This window comes from Clupea harengus, chromosome 2 (genome assembly GCF_900700415.2).
Source record: "Clupea harengus chromosome 2, Ch_v2.0.2, whole genome shotgun sequence".
Lineage (NCBI taxonomy): Eukaryota > Metazoa > Chordata > Actinopteri > Clupeiformes > Clupeidae > Clupea > Clupea harengus.
Genome location: NC_045153.1, coordinates 20076507 through 20095909, shown reverse-complemented (window position 1 = coordinate 20095909; position 19403 = coordinate 20076507). Strand labels below are relative to the sequence as shown.

Genomic DNA, 19403 nt, shown 5'->3' with positions numbered 1-19403 from the left:
ATAACATTTTCTTTTTGATACCAGATGTGCCTGATGCTCCAGCTGCGCCAGAAATCATCAGCATCCGTCATGAGTCAGCTATTCTGACTTGGTCAGATCCAAAAGAAACGGGTGGCTCTCCAATTACAGGTGCAAATTATTACTATTACTGTTAAAATGATCACTACTTTGTTGTTATTGCCATCAGCAGTACTGTGTGTATGATATTGCGTGTTATCGTGTGATGAGTTATGTTGTATGTACAATATGTTCATTATGCCCATTGTCCACAGGATATCATGTTGAGTTTAAGGAAAGAAACAGTTTGATGTGGAAGAGAGCTTGCAAGATCCCCCTCAGAGTGAAGGAGTACAGAGTGACCAGTTTGATTGAAGGCCTGGAGTATGAATTTAGAGTTATTGCCTTGAATAGGGCGGGTCTTGGAAAACCAAGCAAAACTACAGAGCCTGTTGTTGCACTTGATCCTATTGGTGAGTCAATAACTTTTTCAACAAATAAACAGATCAGTATCATACTTAATTATCACCTCTGTTAGTCTGGATATGTTTTCCATAGCAATAACATATTTGTATTACGTTGTCATTGTGAAATGTCTTTCCTCCTTTAGATCCTCCTGGTAAACCAGATGTTATCAATGTTACAAGAAACTCAGTTACACTGGTCTGGACCGCACCCAAGTATGATGGTGGTCACAAACTGACTGGTTACTTTGTTGAGAAACTGGAACAGCCAGGAAAAGCATGGATGAAAGCCAATCATGTGAATATCCAGGAATGTGCATACACAGTGACTGATCTGGCAGAGGGCTGCAAGGTTGAATTCAGGATTAGAGCAAAGAATGCAGCCGGTGCAGTCAGTGTTCCATCTGAGCAAACTGATAGTCTTGTCTGCAAAGATGAATACGGTGAGTACCTTTTAAACAGTACGTACTGTATGAATTTGAGAAAATGGCAGTACTTTCTGTTTAAAAAAATGTAAAACATTCAGCACTGAGCAATTAGCACAGTAGCTAATTTTTTTCTCCTTTTCTTGTTACAGAGCCTCCTACCATTGAAATTGATCCAGACATGAAGGATGGTGTCAGTGTTAGAGCTGGAGAAACCATTGTAATTACTGCCTCAAGCATCCTTGGAAAACCACCCCCCACTAATGTTTGGTCCAAGGGAGGCAGGGAATTAAAATCATCAGATACCGTCCAAATTACGAGCACCCCAACTACCTCCACAATTTCCATCAAATATGCCAACAGGAAGAATACTGGCGAGTATATTATTACAGCAAGCAATCCATTTGGCATCAAAGAACAACGTGTTAAGGTCAAGGTTCTGGATATCCCTGGACCTCCAGGTCCAATTGATTTCAGCAGTGTGTCTGCTGAGAAGTGCACACTGACTTGGCTGGCACCAGAAGAGGAGGGAGGCTGCACGATCAAATCTTACACTCTGGAGAAGAGGGAAACCAGCCGCCTTCTCTGGACAAAGGTTGCAGAGAATATCATGGACTGCCGTTTTGTTGCAAGCAAACTCATCAAAGGAAATGAGTACATCTTCCGTGTATCAGCAGTGAATCAGTATGGTACTGGTGATTCAACACTGTCTGGTTCAGTCAAGATGATTGACAGCTTCAGTGAGTTCACAATGAATTGAAGTGTAAAATGAAGTTAAAATTACAAAGAAAAATTAGCTGGATAGCATTTCGATTTTTTGTAAAAATTTAATATCATGCATGTTTTTCCTACAGGACCACCTGGACCACCATCAAGGCCAGAAATTGATAATGTCAGCAGAACCGCTGTCACCATTTCCTGGAAGAGACCAGTTATTGATGGAGGAAGTGATATCAGAGGATATTGCGTGGAGAGGAGGGAAAAGAGAGGAATGCGATTTGTTAGAGCTTGCAAAAAAACAGTGTCTGACCTTCGTTACAAAGTACAGGGTCTGACAGAGGGCGTTGAGTATGAATTCCGTGTCACTGCTGAGAACAAGGCTGGCTTTGGAGAGCCAAGTGAAGCCTCACCATTGGTGATGACCAAGGATATTACATGTAAATGCAACTTTTTTAATAAATAATTTGAAATAGTTGCGTTAATGACTTAATGCATAAGTATTACAAAACAAAAAGAAACACATTATAAACTATTTGAAAATCTACTTCACTTAAAAAAAGAGAGTTTCATCTCAATGTGTCAACCCTGGTTTAATAACATTGTATTATTATTGTTTTTAAGATCCCCCTGGACCTCCATCCAACCCAAGAATTTCTGATACAACAAAAACCACAGCAACATTCAACTGGGGCAGACCTTTCTATGATGGTGGGCTTGAAGTGGCAGGATACATTGTTGAACATAAACGGGAAGGATTTGAAGACTGGATTGAAGATGCATCAGGCTTGAGAATAAATGAATTTGTTGTTTCAAACCTACAATCTGGTGGAAAATACCACTTCAGAGTGAAGGCTACAAACTCAGAGGGAACCGGTGAAGCTGGTGAAGTTGAGGAAGTGATTGAACTTGAGGACCGTGAATCTGTTCCAGACTTTGAGCTTGATGCAGAGCTCAGGAAAACACTTGTTGTTAGGTCAAGAGGCTCTATCCGCATATTTGTACCAATTAAGGGACGTCCAACCCCTGAGGTGAGCTGGACCAAAGACGGTAAACCCCTTAAAGGAAGAGCACACATTGACACCACTGAGTCATACACTCTTGTTGTGATCCCTGACTGCACAAGATATGATGCAGGAAAGTACGCCTTAAGTTTGGAAAATGTTGCTGGCAAGAAGACTGGATTTGTTAATGTCAGAGTCATTGATACTCCTGGGCCTCCAGTTAACCTGCAACCTAGGGAAATCACTAAAACTAGCATCACACTTCAGTGGGAGTTTCCAATAATTGACGGTGGTTCCAAAATTATTAGATATGTCATAGAGAAGCGTGACGCTACAAAGAAGGCCTATACATTGCTCACTGCTGAATGGCAGAAGTGCTCCTACAAGTTTGCTAATCTTGAAGAAGGAAATGAATACTACTTCAGAATATCTGCTGAAAATGAATATGGTGTCGGTGAGCCAGCAGAAACTCCTGAAACTATTAGAGCCTCTCAGGCACCATCTACTCCAGATAACCTTACTGTGACTGATGTATCAAATGACACTGCAACTCTCGCATGGACAAAGCCAAAACATGATGGTGGCAACCTAATAACGGGATATGTTATTGAGGCTCAGAAGGCTGATCAGAAGGATACCGATCAGTGGACACATGTGACAACAATTAAAGCTCTTGACTATGTTGCAACAGATCTGGTAGAAAATGCAGAGTATGTGTTCAGAATCATGGCTGTGAACAAGTCCGGCAGGAGCAACCCACGTGAAAGTCGGCCTGTCATAATTAGAGAACAAACCTCAGCACCTCAGTTTGACCTCAAATCAGTCTATCAGAAGACAGTGGTCATCAGGGCAGGAGATAACTTGAAGGTTGATATTCCTGTGCTGGGTCGTCCAAGACCCGCAATTGTATGGAAGAAGGAGGGCGAAGAAATTAAACAGACACAGAGAATTAACATTGACAACACAGCAACCTCAACTATCTTGAACATCAGAGAGGTCAAGAGGAGAGACGGTGGAGAGTACTCTATGATTGGAAAGAACATCATTGGCACAGTCACTGAGATAATCACAGTTAAAATACATGATATTCCTGGACCCCCAACAGGACCAATTAAGTTGGAAGAAGTTTCTTGTGATTACGTTCTATTTTCCTGGGAGGCCCCAGAAATTGATGGTGGAGTTCCAATCAACAATTACATTGTTGAGATGAGAGAGACCACAGGAACATCATGGGGGGAGTTGGCTGCAACAGTCATTCGTACAACATTCAAGGCTGCCCGCCTGACAACAGGAATTCAATATCAATTCCGTGTTAAAGCCCAGAACAGGTATGGCGTTGGCCCCTACATAACATCAGAGGCTGTGATTGCAGCTTATCCATTTGATGTCCCAGGTCAGCCGGGAATTCCCCAAGTTGTTGCCTTTACTAAAGATGCCATGACCATCAGCTGGAATGAACCTCCTTCCGATGGTGGAAGCCCTATTTTGGGTTATCACATTGAGAGAAAAGAGAAAAACAGCATCCTCTGGCAGAAGATCAGCAAGGCCCTCATGGTAGGAAACCTGTACAAATCATCAGGTCTCATGGATGGAATTGCATATGAGTTCCGTGTCATAGCTGAGAACATGGCTGGTCTGAGCAGACCAAGCAAACCATCAGAGATGGCATTTGCCCTAGACCCAGTGGATCCTCCAAGTCAACCACTGGCTATTAATGTTACCAGACATGAAGTGACTCTTCGCTGGGTAAAACCTGAAGGCGATGGTGGTTTCTCAATCACTGGCTATACAGTAGAAAAGAAACAGTTGCCAGATGGTCGCTGGCTTAAAGCTAACTTCAGCAACATCTTGGAAACAATGTTCACTGTCAGTGGACTCATAGAGGATGCATCCTATGAATTCCGTGTTCTGGCAAGGAATTCCGCTGGTGCTGTCAGCAAGCCATCTCAAACATCTGAGATCATCACCTGCAGAGATGATATTGAAGAGCCTAGAATTGATATTGAAGCGGCTTATAATAATCTGATTGTGGTAAGAGCAGGAGATGTCTTTACTTTGGCTGCCGATGTCACAGGAAGACCCATACCATCTTTGGTCTGGACCAAGGATGGAAAAGAGTTGTTGGAGGACACAGCAAAAATAGAAATCAAAAGCACAGACTTTGCCACCACACTGGTTAGCAAAGACTCTCTGAGAAGAGATGGTGGTGTTTTTACTCTGACGGCCAGTAACCCTGGAGGCTTTGCTAAGCAAGTGTTCAATGTTAAAGTTCTCGACAGACCAGGACCTCCTGATGGGCTCACGGTTTCTCATGTGACTATTGATAAATGTGTCTTGACCTGGTTACCTCCTTCACATGATGGTGGAGGCAAGATAGAGCACTACATAATTGAGAAGCGTGAAACAAGCAGACTTGCATGGACAAATGTGGCATCAGATCTGAAGGTAAACCGTTTTAAGGTACTTAAACTGCTAAAAGGCAACGAGTACATTTTCAGAGTGATGGCTGTGAACAAGTATGGAGTTGGAGAGCCCATTGAATCAGTGCCAACACTTGCTACCAATCCATATGTACCAGCTGATCCTCCACAACAACCTGAGGTGACTACCATTACTAGAGATTCAATGGTTGTCTGCTGGGGACACCCAGAGAACAATGGCGGAAGCAGTATCTCAACCTACGTAGTTGAAAGAAGAGATAAGACTGGTCTTCGTTGGGTCAAATGCAACAAGAGGAGTGTGACTGATTTACGATTCAAAGTCTCTGGACTTACTCCAGGGCATGAATATGAGTTCAGAATTCTGGCAGAGAATGCTGCAGGGTTAAGTTTGCCAAGTCCAGATAGTCTTTTCTATAAGGCATGCGACACAGTGTTCCAGCCTGGACCAGTTGGCAATCCAAGAGTGCTGGATACAACAAAGTCCTCCATTACACTTGCTTGGAACAAACCTGTCTATGACGGTGGCTCTGACATTACAGGATATATGGTGGAAACCTGCTTACCTGAGGAAGACGAATGGACTATTGTTTCTCCAAAGCATGGATTAACTGCAACCTCATTTACAATTATTGGCCTTCAGGAAAATCAGGATTACAAAATCAACATTGCAGCACTTAACAGTGAAGGAGTGGGTGAGCCTACTTCCGTGCCAGGAACACCCATAGCTGAGGACAGGCTGATTCCTCCTGAAATTGAGCTTGGTGCAGATCTCAGAAAGGTTGTTTGCCTCCGTGCTTGCAGCACACTAAGACTGTTTGTTCCCATTAGGGGAAGACCCGCTCCTGAGATCAAATGGTCCAGAGAGAATGGTGAGCCACTGGAGAGAGCCAATATTGAAAACACACCATCATTTACATCAGTCATGGTTGAAAATGTTGACCGTTTTGACAGTGGAAAATACATGTTGACAGTGGAAAACAGCACTGGAGTCAAAACAGCATATGTAAATGTCCGAGTCCATGACACTCCTGGTGCCCCTCAGAATCTTACAATTAAGGACATTACAAAGGATTCCGTCTCCCTTATATGGGACCCTCCCATTATTGATGGTGGATCCAGGACAAGACACTACATTGTGGAAAAACGTGAATCTGCCAGGAAAGCATACTCTACTGTAAATGCTGGCTGTCCCAAGACAAGTTGGAAAATTGGAGATCTCACAGAAGGTTGCAGCTACTTCTTCAGAGTGTTGGCAGAGAATGAATTTGGCATTGGTCTGCCAGTGGAAACTACAGATTCTATTAGGGTGTCTGAAAAACCACTTCCACCAGGCAAAGTTACTCTCAAAGCGGTCACAGGCACCAGCGTTACCTTATCTTGGGAGAAGCCTGACCATGATGGAGGAAGCCGTATCACAGGATACATTGTTGAGATGCAAGGCAAAGGCAGTGAAAAATGGACACAGTGCGCAGTTGTAAAATCAACAGGAGCTGTAGTAGCTGGATTGACACAAGGGGAGGAATACACTTTCCGTGTTTCAGCAACCAATGAGAAAGGATTAAGTGATCCTCGCCTATTAGGTGTTCCTGTAGTGGCTAAAGATACTGTTATCACACCAACATTCAAACTTTCATTCAGCACATTCAGTGTTTTAGCTGGCGATGACCTTAAAATTGATGTGCCTTATGCTGCTGAACCAAAGGCTTCTGTCACCTGGCACAAAGATGGTGTCGCTTTGAAAGAAACCACAAGAGTCAATGCAGAAGTCACTGACGGGCATTTACATCTTGTAATCAAGGAGGCCACTAGAGATGATGTTGGCAAGTACACCATTAAACTTACAAACACAGCAGGTGAGGCTACAACAGACATTTCTGTCATTGTACTGGACAAACCTGGTCCCCCAACCGGTCCTATCAAGATTGATGAAGTCACAGCTGACAGCATGATACTGACATGGCAAATTCCAGAATATGACGGTTGCTGCTCTATCAATAACTACATTGTGGAAAAGAGAGACACCTCAACAACAAACTGGCAGATTGTATCTGCAACTGTAGCAAGAACAACAATTAAAGCAGCTAGGCTCAAGACTGGCTGTGAGTATCAGTTCAGAATTGCATCAGAAAACAGGTATGGAAAGAGTACCGTACTGTTGTCTGAAGCAATTGTTGCTCAGTATCCATTTGAAGTCCCAAGTACTCCTGGCACTCCATCTGTACAATCTGCAACAAAGGAGAACATGCTTGTTGTATGGAACATACCAGGCAGTGATGGTGGAAGCAAGATTCTTGGATATCACCTTGAAAGTAAGGAGAGAAACAGCATCCTTTGGACGAAACAGAACAAGCAAATCATTCCCGAAGCAAAATTCAAAGTTGCTGGCCTTGAAGAAGGCATTGAATATGAATTTAGAGTGTATGCAGAAAATATTGTTGGTCTTAGTAAAGCCAGCAAACTGTCACAAATACAAGTTGCCAGAGACCCTTGTGACCCTCCAGGCAAGCCTGAAGCAGTCATTGTTACCAGAAGTGCGGTGACCCTCAGGTGGACCAAGCCAGAACTTGATGGTGGTAGCAAAGTCACTGGCTACTTGGTTGAGAAGAAAGAGTGTCCTGACGGTCGCTGGATGAAAGCCAGCTTCGCTAACGTAATGAATACTGAATTTGTGGTCACCGGCCTGGTTGAGGAGCAGAAATATGAATTCCGTGTCATTGCAAGAAATGCCGCTGGAGTGTCTAGCGTGCCATCTGGAAGCACTGGAGAAATCACTGCTAAAGATGAAGTTGAACCACCTCAGATAGAGATTGACTCTAAATACGCTGCAGTCCTTGTGGTAAATGCTGGTGAATCTTTCAGAATTGATGCTGGTATTCAAGGCAAACCTGTGCCCACAGCCCACTGGCTAAAGGGTGGTGAAGAGATCACAAATGCAGCAGCACGGCTTGAGATTAAAAACACAGACTTTACAGCCTCTCTGAGCGTAAAAGAGGCCATTCGTGTGGATGGAGGTCAATACACCCTTCTTTTGAAGAATGTTGGCGGAGAGAAGTCTGTGAATATCAACGTAAAAGTTTTAGACAGACCTGGTCCACCTGAAGGACCAATTGAAATCTATGGAGTGACAAATGAAAAATGCAGCATTTCTTGGAAACCACCACAACAAGACGGAGGTGCTGATGTATCCCATTTCATTGTTGAGAGAAGAGAGACAAGCAGATTAGTTTGGACTAGAGTAGAATCTAAGGTTGCAACTCTAAATCTGAAGATCACAAAACTTCTCCCTGGCAATGAGTATATATTCAGAGTGATTCCTGTGAACAAATATGGAATTGGTGAACCCCTGGAATCGGATGCCGTGATTGCTACTAATCCGTTTGTTGCACCAAGTGCACCAACAGGTGTTGAGGTGTCCAATATCACAAAAGATACCATGGTTGTCACCTGGGAAAGACCGACTAATGATGGTGGCAACAGCATTGCAGGATTTGTTATTGAAAAACGTGACAAAGAGGGGGTTCGCTGGACAAGATGCAACAAGCGTATTGTGAGTGAACTGCGCTTCAGAGTTTCAGGGCTGACTGAGAGCCGCAGCTATGAATTCAGAGTGTCAGCTGAAAATGCGGCTGGAGTTGGAGCACCTAGTGCCGTGACTCCTTACCATAAGGCACTTGATCCCATTTTCAAACCAGGCCCACCAAATAATCCCAAAGTTATCGACATTTCTCGATCATCTGTAGTCCTTTCATGGGGCAAACCCATCTATGATGGTGGTTGTGATGTTCAAGCATACATTGTGGAAGCCTGTGAGGTGGTAGCTGATGAATGGACAATGTGCACCCCACCTACAGGAATCACAAAGACAAGATTTGAAGTGAAGAAACTTCTAGAAAAGCATGAATACAAATTCAGAATCTGTGCCATAAATAAGATGGGGGTTGGTGAGAGTGCTGATCTGGCTGCACCTGTCCTCCTTGAGGAAAAACTAGAGGCACCAGACCTTGACATTGACGCTGACCTCAGAAAGATGATTAATGTCAGAGCTGGAAACACCTTGCGATTGTTCGTTCCAATCAGAGGACGCCCTGCACCAGAAGTCAAATGGGGAAAAGCTGATGGTGAAATGAAAGAAACCGCTCAAATCGACACGACAAGCAGTTATACTTCACTTGTTATTGAAAATGTTGATAGATTCGACAGTGGAAAATACACTGTGACTGCTGAGAATGCAAGTGGAGTCAAATCTGCTTTCATCAGTGTGCGAGTGCTTGACACACCTAGTTCTCCTCAGAACTTCACTATCAAGGAGATCACCAGGAACTCAATCACTCTTACTTGGGAGCCACCTGCTTTGGATGGTGGTGCTAAGATAAAGCATTACATTGTAGAGAAGAGGGAGACCACAAGGAAGGCCTACTCTCCAGTTGTGACTTGCAACAGGATGTCATGGAGGATAGATAAACTCCAAGAGGGACAGAACTATTTCTTCAGAGTTCTTGCTGAAACTGAACATGGTACTGGATTACCAGCTGAAACTCTTGAGCCTGTCAAGATCTCAGAGGTCCCACAACCACCTGGTCGAATGTCCGTTGTGGATGTTACAAGGAAGACTATTTCTCTTGCTTGGGAGAAACCTGATTATGATGGAGGTAGCAAAATAAGCCACTATGAAGTTGAGATGCAAGTAAAGGACACTGACAACTGGTCTTTATGTGTTCAAATAAAGGCACTTGAAACTGTAGTTACTAATTTAGCCAAGGGTCAGTCATACACATTTAGGGTCATTGCTGTTAACGATAAAGGCAAGAGTGACCCCAGAATCCTTGGCAGTTTTGTCGAAGCAAAGGACCTGGTTATTCTACCTGCTGCTCGTCCAAGATTGAGCACGTACAGTGTACAAGTTGGCTATGATCTCAAAATAGAAGTTCCAGTAGCTGGACACCCAAAACCAACCATCGCCTGGACTAAAGATGGTGCAGCTCTGAAACAGACCACAAGAGTAAATGTTGCAGACAGTGCACACAACACCATTCTCACCCTTAAAGAGGCAACAAGAGATGATGGTGGCATGTACAACATTTCTGTAGTCAATACTCTGGGACAGGCTGATGTCGGTATTGAAATCATAACACTTGACAAACCCGGTCCACCAACAGGCCCAGTGAGGCTAGAAGATATCAGTGCTGAAAGCATTACCCTATCTTGGGAGCCACCAGAGTACACTGGAGGTTGCCAAATTTCAAATTATGTTGTTGAGAAGAGAGACACAACCACCGTTAACTGGATTACAGTGTCTGCCACAGTTGCAAGAACAACACTGAAGGTAGCAAATCTGAAAACTGGTGCTGAATATCAATTCAGAATCTGTGCTGAAAACAAATTTGGCAAAAGTCATGCTATTGATTCTGAACCTGTTCTTGCCCAGTACCCATTCAAAGAGCCTGGACCTCCAGGTACTCCATATGTGTCTGCACACACAAAGGAGTCTATGGCTGTAGAATGGCACAAACCAATCTCAGACGGTGGCAGTGTTATTTTTGGCTATCATCTTGAAAGAAAGGAGAAGAACAGCATTCTGTGGACAAAGATGAACAAGATCCTCATACAAGACACTAGATACAAAACATCCCCATTAGAAGAGGGCATTGAATATGAATACAGAGTTTCTGCTGAGAACATTGTTGGTATTGGTCAATACAGCAAAGTCTCAGAGGGCTGTGTAGCCCGTGACCCTTGTGATCCACCTGGTACACCGTTGGCCATTGTTGTGTCTAGACACTCAGTGAGACTGCGCTGGACCCCTCCTCAGTATGATGGTGGCAGCATGGTCACTGGATATGTTGTGGAGAGACGAGACCTTCCAGATGGTCGATGGATGAAGGCAAGTTTCGCAAACGTCAAAGAAACTGAATTTTCTGTCGAAGGACTAAAAGAAGACTCTAAGTATGACTTCAGGATAATTGCCAGAAATGCAGCTGGTGCTATCAGCAAACCATCTGAGAGCACTGGATCCATTACAGCAAAGGATGAGGTTGAACCACCAACATGTGAAATTGAGTCCAAGTTTAGCCAGGTCACGGTTGTGAATGCAGGGGACACATTCATACTTGAAGCTGATGTGCAAGGCAAGCCCTTGCCCACAATTCAGTGGTTCAAGGGTGATGTGGAAGTTGAAATGTCTGCCAGATGTGAAACCAAGAACACAGACTTTAAAGCAGTACTTGTGGTTAAGGATGCCATTCGAATTGATGGTGGACAATACACTCTCCAAATTACCAATGTAGCTGGAACTAAAACTGCAACCTACAATACGAAAGTGCTTGACAGACCAGGACCTCCAAAAGGACCTCTGACTGTCTCTAATGTAACATGTGAAAAATGTTCACTGTCTTGGCTTCCTCCACAACATGATGGTGGCAGCAGCGTTTCTCACTATATCATCCAAAAGAGAGAAACCAGTCGTCTTGCATGGACTCTGGTTTCTGGTGAGTGTGGAGCAACTATGTTCAAAGTAACAAAGCTCCTCCAAGGAAATGAATACATTTTCCGTATCATGGCTGTTAACAAGTATGGTGATGGAGAACCTCTGGAATCTACACCAGTAATTATGAGAAATCCATTTGTCGCTCCTGACGCACCAAAAGATATAGAAATCGTCAACATCTCAAGAGAATCCATGACTGTGTGCTGGAGCCGATCAGAGAATAATGGTGGCAGTGAGATTGCCGGGTACATTGTGGAGAAGAGAGACAGAGCTGGAGTTAGATGGACAAAATGTAACAAACGCAGAGTAACAGATCTACGTTTTAGAGTGACAGGACTCACAGAAGATCATGAGTATGAGTTCAGGGTCTCAGCAGAAAATGCAGCTGGCCCTGGACAACCAAGCCCAGAAACTATTTACTTCAAGGCATGTGACCCCACATTTAATCCTGGCCCACCCACAAATGTTCACGTTCTGGATACGACCAAAAATTCAGTCTCACTGGCATGGGGAAGACCAATCTATGATGGTGGCTGTGATATTCAGGGATATGCTGTGGAGATCTGCAAAGTAGATGAGGAGGATTGGACTGTTTGCACACCAGCAACTGGACTGATTGCCACTAAATTTACTATCACTAAGCTCATAGAGTACCAGGAATATATGGTTCAGGTATGTGCTATTAACAAAGAAGGAGTTGGTGAACCACTTGCCCTACCTGGAACAGTCAAACCTGTAGATAACATGTTTGCTCCAGAGATTGAGCTTGATGGAGATCTGAGAAAGGGTATTGTTGTTCGTGCTGGTGGATCTATGAAAATCAGGATACCCTTCAAAGGACGTCCTGCTCCAGAAATTAACTGGACCAAAGATGATGGAGACATTCCTGAGAGGGCGCAAGTTGAAAAAGCCCTTGATTACACTGTGGTATCAGTTGACATCTGTGACAGATATGATGCCGGAAAATATGCCCTGAATTTGGAAAATAACAATGGATCCAAGTCCGCATTTGTTAACGTTAAAGTGCTGGACACTCCAGGACCACCACTGAATCTTACTGTGAAAGACATAACAAGGAGTTATGTCACTCTGAGTTGGGAGCCCCCAGCTATTGATGGTGGTGCCAAAATCAAGAACTATGTTGTGGACAAGCGTGACTCAACCAGACAGGGCTATACCAATATCAACCCCAAGTGCACTAAGACAACTATCCGTATTGGAGATCTTGTTGAGGGTGGCATTTATTACTTTAGAGTCATGGCTGAGAATGAATTTGGAGTTGGCTTACCTGCTGAAACAGAAGATGCAGTCAAGACATCAGAGGTCCCTCTGTCTGTGGGTAAGGTCACCCTAACTGATGTCACAAAAACTACAGCCTCGCTGTCATGGGAGAAACCAGACTTTGATGGTGGCAGTAGGATTCTAGGATACTACATTGAAATGCAGCCTAAAGAATCAGAGGAATGGATTGTGGCAACAACAACTAAGACTTGTGAGGGAACCGTCGCTGGGCTTAGTACAGGTCAGGAATATCTCCTCAGAGTTTCAGCCTTTAATGAAAAAGGAAGAAGTGATCCAAGAACATTACTTAACCCTGTAGTAGTTAAAGATGTCACCATGAAACCCCATCTCAAGATGACTGTTAACACATTCAGTGTTCAGGCGGGTAACGATTTGAAAGTAGAGATACCAGTATTTGGCCGTCCAGCACCAAAGATCATATGGGCTAAAGGTGGACAAGCTCTCAAAGAAACAACCAGATTGAATGTCTCTACCACAGCAACAACAACTGTTCTTCATCTCAAAGATGCTAATAGAGAGGACTCTGGTAAATACACCATCACAGCTGCTAACACTGCAGGAACAGTTACAGAGGAAATTGGAATAATAATTCTGGACAAGCCTGGCCCCCCAGTTGGACCTGTCAAAATTGAGGAGGTCAGTGCTGATTATGTCAACCTCTCTTGGGAGCCACCTGTGTATACTGGTGGTTGTCAAATCAATAACTACATTGTGCAAAAACGTGACACAACCACCGTCAACTGGCAGATTGTGTCTGCAACTATTGCACGTACAACAATCAAAGTAACTAAGCTGAAAACTGGCACAGAGTATCAGTTTAGAATTTCAGCTGAAAACAGATATGGAAAGAGTCCAGCAATTGATTCAACCGCTGTTGTTGTACAATATCCCTTCACTGAGCCATTAGCCACTGGCACTCCTGAAATCACATCAGTGACTAAGGATTACATGGTCGTTGAATGGAAGCCCCCTGCTAACAACGGAGGCAGCCCAATTCTTGGCTACCATGTAGAACGTAAAGAGAAAAACAGTATCCTGTGGACTAAGCTGAACAAACTTTTGATCCCTGACACTAGACTGAGAACAAACGGTCTTGAAGAGGGTATTGAGTATGAATACAGAGTCTATGCTGAAAATATTGCTGGACTTAGTCCTGTAAGCAAAGTGTCTGCGACCACAGTTGCTCGTGACCAATGTGATGCACCCGGTACCCCTGAAGCTATTGATATCACAAGAAACCATGTGACACTTACCTGGACAAAGCCACAATATAATGGTGGTAGTGCAATTACAGGATATATTGTTGAGAGAAAGAAGCATCCTGATACTCTCTGGATGAAGGCAAGTTTCGCTAATATCATTGACACTCAGTTTACAAACACAGGTCTCACAGAAGAAAGAATATATGAATTTAGAATAATTGCAAGAAACGCAGCTGGTATTTTCAGTAAACCCTCTGGAAGCACTGGACCAATCACAGCTAAAGATGAAATTGAAGCACCAACCATTTCAATGGATACAACTACAATTACTGTCCATGCTGATGAAAATTTTGCAATTGAGGCTGACATTGCTGGAAAACCAGTTCCTGAAGTTATGTGGACACGGGATGGTAAAGAAGTCGATAATGCTACACCAAGAGTGGAGATAAATACTACTCTGCAACGCAGTATTCTCACAGTTAAGGACTGCATTAGGGTAGATGGGGGACATTTTGTGCTGAATCTTACTAATGTTGGAGGCACAAAAGCGGTTCCAATAACTGTTAAAGTCCTTGATAGACCTGGACCAGCTGAGGGCCCTTTGAGAGTTACTGGTGTCACAGCAGAGAAATGCTATCTCCACTGGGACCATCCACCACATGATGGTGGTGCAAGCATATCCCATTATATTATTGAGAAGAGGGAGACCAGTCGTCTCTCTTGGACTGTTGTGGAACCCAAAATCCAAGCCATTAGTTACAAAGTGACCAAGCTCCTGCCAGGAAATGAGTACATCTTTAGAGTTATGGCAGTGAATAAATATGGAGTTGGTGAGCCTCTGGAGTCTGAGCCTGTGATTGCACGCAATCCATTCAAGCCACCTGGTCCACCATCAACACCTGAGGCAGGTGCCATAACAAGGGATTCAATTGTTCTGACATGGGAACGCCCTGAGGATGATGGAGGTTCAATGATCGACGGTTACGTCCTGGAAAAACGTGACAAGGAAGGCATCCGCTGGACAAAGTGCAACCGCAAAAGACTTACTGATTTGCGTTTCAGGGCTGCCGGATTAAACGAGGGACATTCCTATGAATTCAGAGTATCTGCTGAGAATGCAGGTGGTGTTGGAACACCAAGTAAGTCATCAGAATTATACAAAGCTTGTGATGCAACATACCCCCCTGGTCCTCCAAATAATCCCAAAGTGACTGACCACTCAAGTGCTACTGTTTCCCTTGCATGGAGCAGACCTATTTATGATGGTGGTGCATCAGTCTCTGGGTACATGGTTGAAGTGAAAGAAGCCTCAGAAGATGAATGGACCATTGCCACCCCACATTGCGGTGTGCAAGTAGCCCATTACACGGTAAAGAAACTGAGGGAGAATGCAGAGTACAATTTCCGTATCTCTGCTATAAATATTGAAGGAGTTGGTGAGGCTATTGATCTTCCAGGTACTGTGACTGCTGCAGAAAAACTTGAGATCCCTGAGATTGAACTCGGCGCAGACCTTAGAAAGATGGTCACTGTCCGTGCAAGTGCATCATTGAGGCTTTTTGTCACCATCAGAGGAAAACCTGAACCTGAGGTCAAGTGGAGCAAGGCTGATGGTACTTTGACAGAGCGTGCACAAATTGAAGTTACCAGCTCCTACACAATGCTTGTCATTGACAGTGTTGACAGATTTGATACTGGTAAATATGTTTTGACTCTCGAAAATAACAGTGGCAAAAAATCAGCCTTTATCAATGTGAAAGTATTGGATTCACCAAGTGCACCTGAAAACTTTGAAATCAAGGATATCAAAACAAATTCCGTGCAACTATCCTGGGAACCACCTCTCATTGATGGCGGATCTAAAATAACCCATTACATGGTGGAGAAGAAGGAGTCTCAAAGACTGTCATTTACATCTGTAACAAACAATTGTGTGAGGAATTCTATCCTCGTTCCTGATCTCCAAGAGGGAGGTGTTTACCACTTCCGTGTGTTGGCTGTCAATGAGCTCGGTGTTGGTTTGCCAGCAGCAACTATTGAGCCCATCAAAGTCTCCCAAGCACCTTTACCTCCAGGAAAAGTCACACTTGTTGATGTAACACGTCACACTGTAATGCTTGCATGGGATAAACCAGACCATGATGGAGGCAGTAAAATTACAGGCTACACTGTGGAAATGCTTGCCAAAGGAGCTGATAAATGGACTGTGTGTGCCACAGTAAAAGCACTGGAGGTAACCATTGAAGGACTCACTTCAGGAGAGGAGTATTCATTCAGAGTCACAGCTTTGAATGACAAAGGCAAAAGTGATCCTAAACCACTCGGTGAACCCGTGATTGCAAAAGACATTACTACCGAGCCTACCATAAACCTGCTTTTCAGCACTTACAGTGTGAAGGCCGGCGATGACCTCAAAATTGATATTCCATTCAGGGGCAGACCTCAACCAGAAGTCTCATGGAAAAAGGATGGTCACTCACTCAAGCAGACGACTAGAGTGAATGTTTTATCATCTGCTACCTCATCCAAAATTACAATCAAAGATTCCACAAGGGAGGATAAGGGCAAATATGAAATCACATTGACAAACTCAATTGGTACTAAATCAGCCAAAATAACAGTAGTTATCCTGGATAAACCAGGTCCACCTGGTCCCATACAAGTCGATGAAATCAGTGCTGACAGTCTAGTATTGTCATGGGACCCACCAATGTATGATGGAGGTTGCCAGATCAACAATTATGTTGTTGAGAAGAGAGATACCACCTCTACAAACTGGCAAATCGTATCAGCCACAGTTGCCAGAACATCAATTAAGGTTGCTCGTTTGACACAAGGAAATGAGTATCAGTTCCGTGTTGCTGCAGAAAACCGGTATGGCAAGAGTCATGCAGTGGATTCAGCTCCTATTGTTGCACAATACTCCTTTACACCTCCTGGTCCTCCAACCAACCTCGAAGTTGCTCATGCCACCAAGTCAGGCATGCTGGTCAAATGGGATACACCTGCAAGTGATGGTGGTAGTGCAATAATTGGATATCATTTGGAAGGAAAAGAACACAACAGTATTCTGTGGACAAAACTGAACAGAGGTCTTATCACTGAAACTGAGTTCAAGGTAACTGGCATTGAAGAGGCCTTGACATACCAGTACCGTGTCTATGCTCAGAATTTTGCTGGCATTGGACCTTGCACCAAAGCTTGTGAACCCGTTGCTGCTAGAGACCCATGTGATCCACCAGGTCAGCCTGAGGTCATCAACATCACAAGAACATCTGTTTCCCTGACATGGACCCCACCTGAGTACAATGGTGGAGCTATGTTGACCGGTTACATTGTTGAGCGCAGGGAATTACCTGATGGTCGCTGGCTCAAGTGCAATTTCGCAAACCTCCAGGAAGTATTCTTTGATGTAACAGGCCTTACAGAGGATGTAAGCTATGACTTCCATGTTATTGCCAAGAATGCTGCCGGACTGCTCAGTCAACCATCAAAGGCCACGGGATCTATCACTGTTAGAGATGATGTTGATGCACCATGCATCGAAATGGAGGACAAATACAGACAGCTGGTGGTTGTGAAAGCTGGGGATCTTCTAAGAATTGATGCCAGTTTCACTGGACGTCCCATCCCAGTGATATCATGGGCAAAGGATGGTAAGGAAATTGAAGCTAAGGCTAGATGTGAGATTTCTGCAACACATAATCTGACAACATTAATTGTCAGAGACAGCATCAGAAGGGACTCTGGTCAATATGTCCTAACTCTACAAAATGTTGCTGGCGCTAGATCAATAGCAGTAAATTGTAAGGTACTTGACCGCCCAGGGCCATCTGCAGGACCGCTGGCAGTCAATGGCATGAGAGCAGATAAATGCACACTGTCATGGGGACATCCTCAAGAAAATGGTGGTGCAGAAATCCAGTATTTCATTGTGGAGAAACGCGAAACAAGTCGCCTGGCCTGGACATTGGTTTATGCTGACATGAAAGCTACAACATGCAAAGTTACTAAACTGCTTAAAGGAAATGAGTACATTTTCAGAGTGAGAGGAGTAAACAAGTATGGAATTGGTGAGGCTTTGGAAAGTGATCCTGCCAAGGCACTCGATCCATTTACAGTGGCAGCCGCACCAACAAATGTGGAAGTCACCAGTGTCACAAGTGGGGCCATGACCATTTGCTGGGAGAGGCCAGACGCTGATGGAGGAAGCACCATTGCTGGATATGTGATTGAGAAACGTGAGAAGACCGGTCTGCGCTGGTGTCGTGTGAACAAAAAACCTGTGTATGACTTGAGAGTCAAAGCATCCAATCTCCGTGAAGGAGCTGAATATGAGTACCGTGTCTTTGCTGAAAATGCTGCAGGCTTAAGTCTCCCAAGTACACCTTGCCCCTTGACAAAGGCAGCAGATCCATTGTTCCTGCCATCTCCACCAGCTAAACCCAGAATTATTGACTCAACCAAAACTACAATGACTCTTGCCTGGAATAAACCATTGTTTGATGGTGGATCTCCAATCACAGGGTACTCTGTAGAATACCAGAAATCAGATGATGATGATGATGAATGGATTGTTGGTGTTCAAAACACAAAGAACACTGAGTTCACTGTTGTGGGACTTACATTTGGAGTTGAATATATCTTCACGGTCAGATCCATTAACAAGATTGGCCTGAGTGAACAAAGCCAGCCAACAGATATTCAGGTGGCTAAAGAGAGAGAGGATGAACCTGTTTTCCTGATTGGTAATGAAATGAGGAAGACCCTGGTTGTGAGAGATGGTGGATCCTTTACTATGAGAGTACCCTTCAAAGGCAAACCTGTCCCACATGTGATGTGGAACAAGGCTGATGTTGACCTTAGAGTAAGGGCAACCATTGATACCACAGACACTTGCACAGCTATAACAGTTGAACAAGCAACAAGAAATGACTCAGGAAAATATGTTGTGACACTACAAAATGTAGCTGGATCTGCAATACTGAACTTGAACGTCAAAGTTCTTGACTCCCCTGGTCCACCAAAACATATTGAAATCAAGGATGTCACCCGAACCTCTGCAACAATCACATGGGACACGCCTGACAATGAAGGTGGAGGTCCTGTGAAGAACTATCTTGTTGATATCAGAGAAGCCAGCAAAAAGGGATGGACTAGGCTTACAGACAGTTGCCCACGGATGACATACAAGGTGTCTGAACTGATAGAGGGAGGTGTATACTATTTCAGAATCACTGGTGAAAATGAGTATGGTGCTGGGGTTCCATCTGAGACCAAGGAAGGAACTAAGATGTCTGGTATGTGCAATTATTTCTATTTATTATTTATTGTAGATACTTTGTAGATACTTTTTGACGCATTAAT

General features: G+C 43.9%; 1 protein-coding gene across 35 annotated transcripts in view; it reads left to right on the top strand.

Annotated features, from left to right (window-relative positions):
- The window catches only part of ttn.2 (titin, tandem duplicate 2), a 165092-nt gene that overhangs the window by 120419 nt on the left and 25270 nt on the right, over positions 1 to 19403 (top strand). For all 35 annotated transcript variants that reach the window (XM_031586121.1, XM_031586105.1, XM_031586214.1 and 32 more), the window contains 6 exons: positions 25 to 129; positions 273 to 470; positions 608 to 904; positions 1039 to 1626; positions 1741 to 2043; positions 2228 to 19336. In XM_031586121.1, coding sequence (XP_031441981.1) covers positions 25 to 129; positions 273 to 470; positions 608 to 904; positions 1039 to 1626; positions 1741 to 2043; positions 2228 to 19336 — 18600 coding nt within the window. The remainder of the gene's footprint in view (positions 1 to 24; positions 130 to 272; positions 471 to 607; positions 905 to 1038; positions 1627 to 1740; positions 2044 to 2227; positions 19337 to 19403) is intronic.